The sequence below is a fragment of the Porites lutea genome, chromosome 10, assembly GCF_958299795.1.
Source record: "Porites lutea chromosome 10, jaPorLute2.1, whole genome shotgun sequence".
NCBI lineage: Eukaryota > Metazoa > Cnidaria > Anthozoa > Scleractinia > Poritidae > Porites > Porites lutea.
The window spans coordinates 15,651,289-15,653,681 of NC_133210.1; the positions used below are offsets into that span (position 1 = coordinate 15,651,289).

A 2,393-nucleotide genomic window follows, 5' to 3' on the forward strand; every position below is an offset into this window, starting at 1 on the left:
TGATGATGAAAGAGTAATCGTTTATTGAAAAAGTGCCGAAAAATCGGCAACAAAACAAACAACAAAGTTTACAAAATCTCAATAAGGTAGCAAAACAAAATGCAGCAAAACATTATTAGTGATTACTCCTTCTTGAATTAATTTTTTACCATTTCCATTCTCTTTCTTGTAGATAAAAACCGTGGTTAAGATCCTTGGATCCTTGGCATCCTCCGTATTTTGATAAAAAAAAAGCCATAACCTAGCCTTGTAAGAAGGCTCTGAAGTCGTAATATAGAAGACGGCAGTTGGCTAATTTTAGTTTTATATAATATGAGCTTTGATCCTCCTCTTCTCTGCCAGTTAGTGTCGTTGTCATTGCTTTTGTCATTGGCATGGAAACTGAGCAAACATTGATTGGGACACTAAGATCAAGAGAAAAATAGGCTACAAGTAGAAAAATTAGAATTGCTAACCTTCCGGTCCTTTGTACTGAGTCTGTACTCGGTCTTCTAGTTCAAAAAATTTCTTTTTTAACGGCTTTGACTATGAAAGTATATATCAGGTACATTCAAACTTCATTATCGCTCTACTTTCTCTCCGATTCTTTAATAACGTGAACTTGTCTAGATTCTCAAGATACTAAAGACTGAAGTCAAAGGTCTTCTCCTTGCACTAGGATTCAAGTTCACAAAGCTAACATATCCCGAGCGGCCTCTACTAACCGAGTGAGCATGATGCCGAGACCGTTTTCAGGTCTTGGGCAGCTATTTTTCAGTCACCCTTTCGCTGGGTACGATTTGTAGTTGTGGCAGACATTTCCTGTATACGTCACTTCCACGTATTTTCCCCTCTCTTCCTCGATGACCATCTTAAATTTCATGTCGCATTCGCGACGCTTGCAGTTCCCAGATCCTCTGAAGAACGGCGCTGAGATCATCTTTCGAGAGTTTTCCTTTCGAACGTGATTATTCTTTAAGCGCAAGTTGCACCAGGGATTGCTTTCGTGCAAACCACGTTTAAAAATCGTAGTCCAGGCACCACCTAACAAACGACCTCCACCTGGGAAATGGGTGATCTCCATTATGTCCCAGTCTTCTTCTGACAGCTTAAATTTCGTCTTTAAACCATCGATATCAACTCGAAGGAAACGCTGTCCCCCTTCAGAGTCTTTCCAGACTTCATCCTATCGCGAGGAAAAATATAACTTAGGCTTTGTCCACACGTGACGTAAAACGTTAACGGTTGCAAACGGACCCAGCGTAAACCGGCCGCCACACTTTTTTTACCCAGTCTATGTTCACACGATTACATTTAAGTTAGCATGCGCGCAAGCTCTCTCGGGGGCTCTGGATGACCGCAAATGGGTCTGTTTAAAAACATTCTAACTTCGGATTTACAGGGAGGGAAGGCAACCTCAAAATGCTCATGACGGATCAGTAGAAACTGAACAATTTTGCGCGAGAACCAAAACTCCTCAGTATCTGGTCATTTGTATTTTCAGACACTGTTTAGCGAAATTTGTTGAGTCATTTCATAAGACATAAATGACCTACTGTTACCATGACGACATGCTGCAAAAATTTGAATTTCATTAAAGGTGAAATTGATGGCCAGGGCACACGACACACAGGTCTAAAGCAGCGCCACATCCCACAATACATATATCGTCTTGTAGAGCTCGTTACAGGCAAAATATAATAAAACGGTCAAAAGCCAAGAGGTTTTCCGCGACCTCTCCCCTGGTACCACGGCGTGGGAATGGATTTCAATGGCGTTACGGCTGTGACCACCTTCATCATCGACAATATTCGGTTACAATATTACCATTTTATCCTTCGCAGACGGAAGCTATTAACTCACACGTTTGTGCGTGTTTTGTGTGGACATATTCTCAGGAACTGAAATGCAAAACGATTTAACAATGCCTGAAGTCGGGGTCGTACAAGGTAGCGAAGAAATGGCATGCTAAACAAGAGTCGGTCCCATGGAGTTAAATTTTTTTTCTGCTGCTAAATGTGACAACCTCGTTCCCAGGGTCTCCTCGTTTTCAAGTATTGCGTGGAAGGAGAGAGACCCGGTTGTCAATATGACTGCCTTCTTTTGTTGCAGCATCACCAAAGACTATTCCATACTTGCTAGCAACATTGGGGTGAAACAGTGGGAAACTTATTAGAATACAAAACAAAAAAGTCAGTTCGAGTATATGTATATAACGGTCAGACGGGTCAAAGCAGACAATATGAATAATTGTTGCTCCTGCGATACAACTTACCACTTTTTTGTTGTCTTTCGACTGCTCGCGATTGGGGATGGTATCCGTATTTTCATTGCTTTCTGTTTCCTCCTCCTAAAAGAGGCATATGAAAAATTTATTTGCAAAATACACGATAAGTAAACTGGTGAGAGCACTC

The 2,393-nt window shown here is 41.3% G+C and overlaps 1 protein-coding gene across 1 annotated transcript in view; it reads right to left on the bottom strand.

Moving 5' to 3' along the window:
• Positions 1–2,393, bottom strand: part of LOC140951093 (uncharacterized) — a 7,198-nt gene continuing 4,805 nt past the window's right edge. The window contains exons 3-4 of the mRNA XM_073400312.1: positions 2,255–2,329; positions 1–1,165 (exon numbers count right to left, since the gene is read on the bottom strand). Of these exons, the coding sequence (XP_073256413.1) occupies positions 758–1,165; positions 2,255–2,329 (483 nt within the window). The 3' untranslated portion in view covers positions 1–757. The remainder of the gene's footprint in view (positions 1,166–2,254; positions 2,330–2,393) is intronic.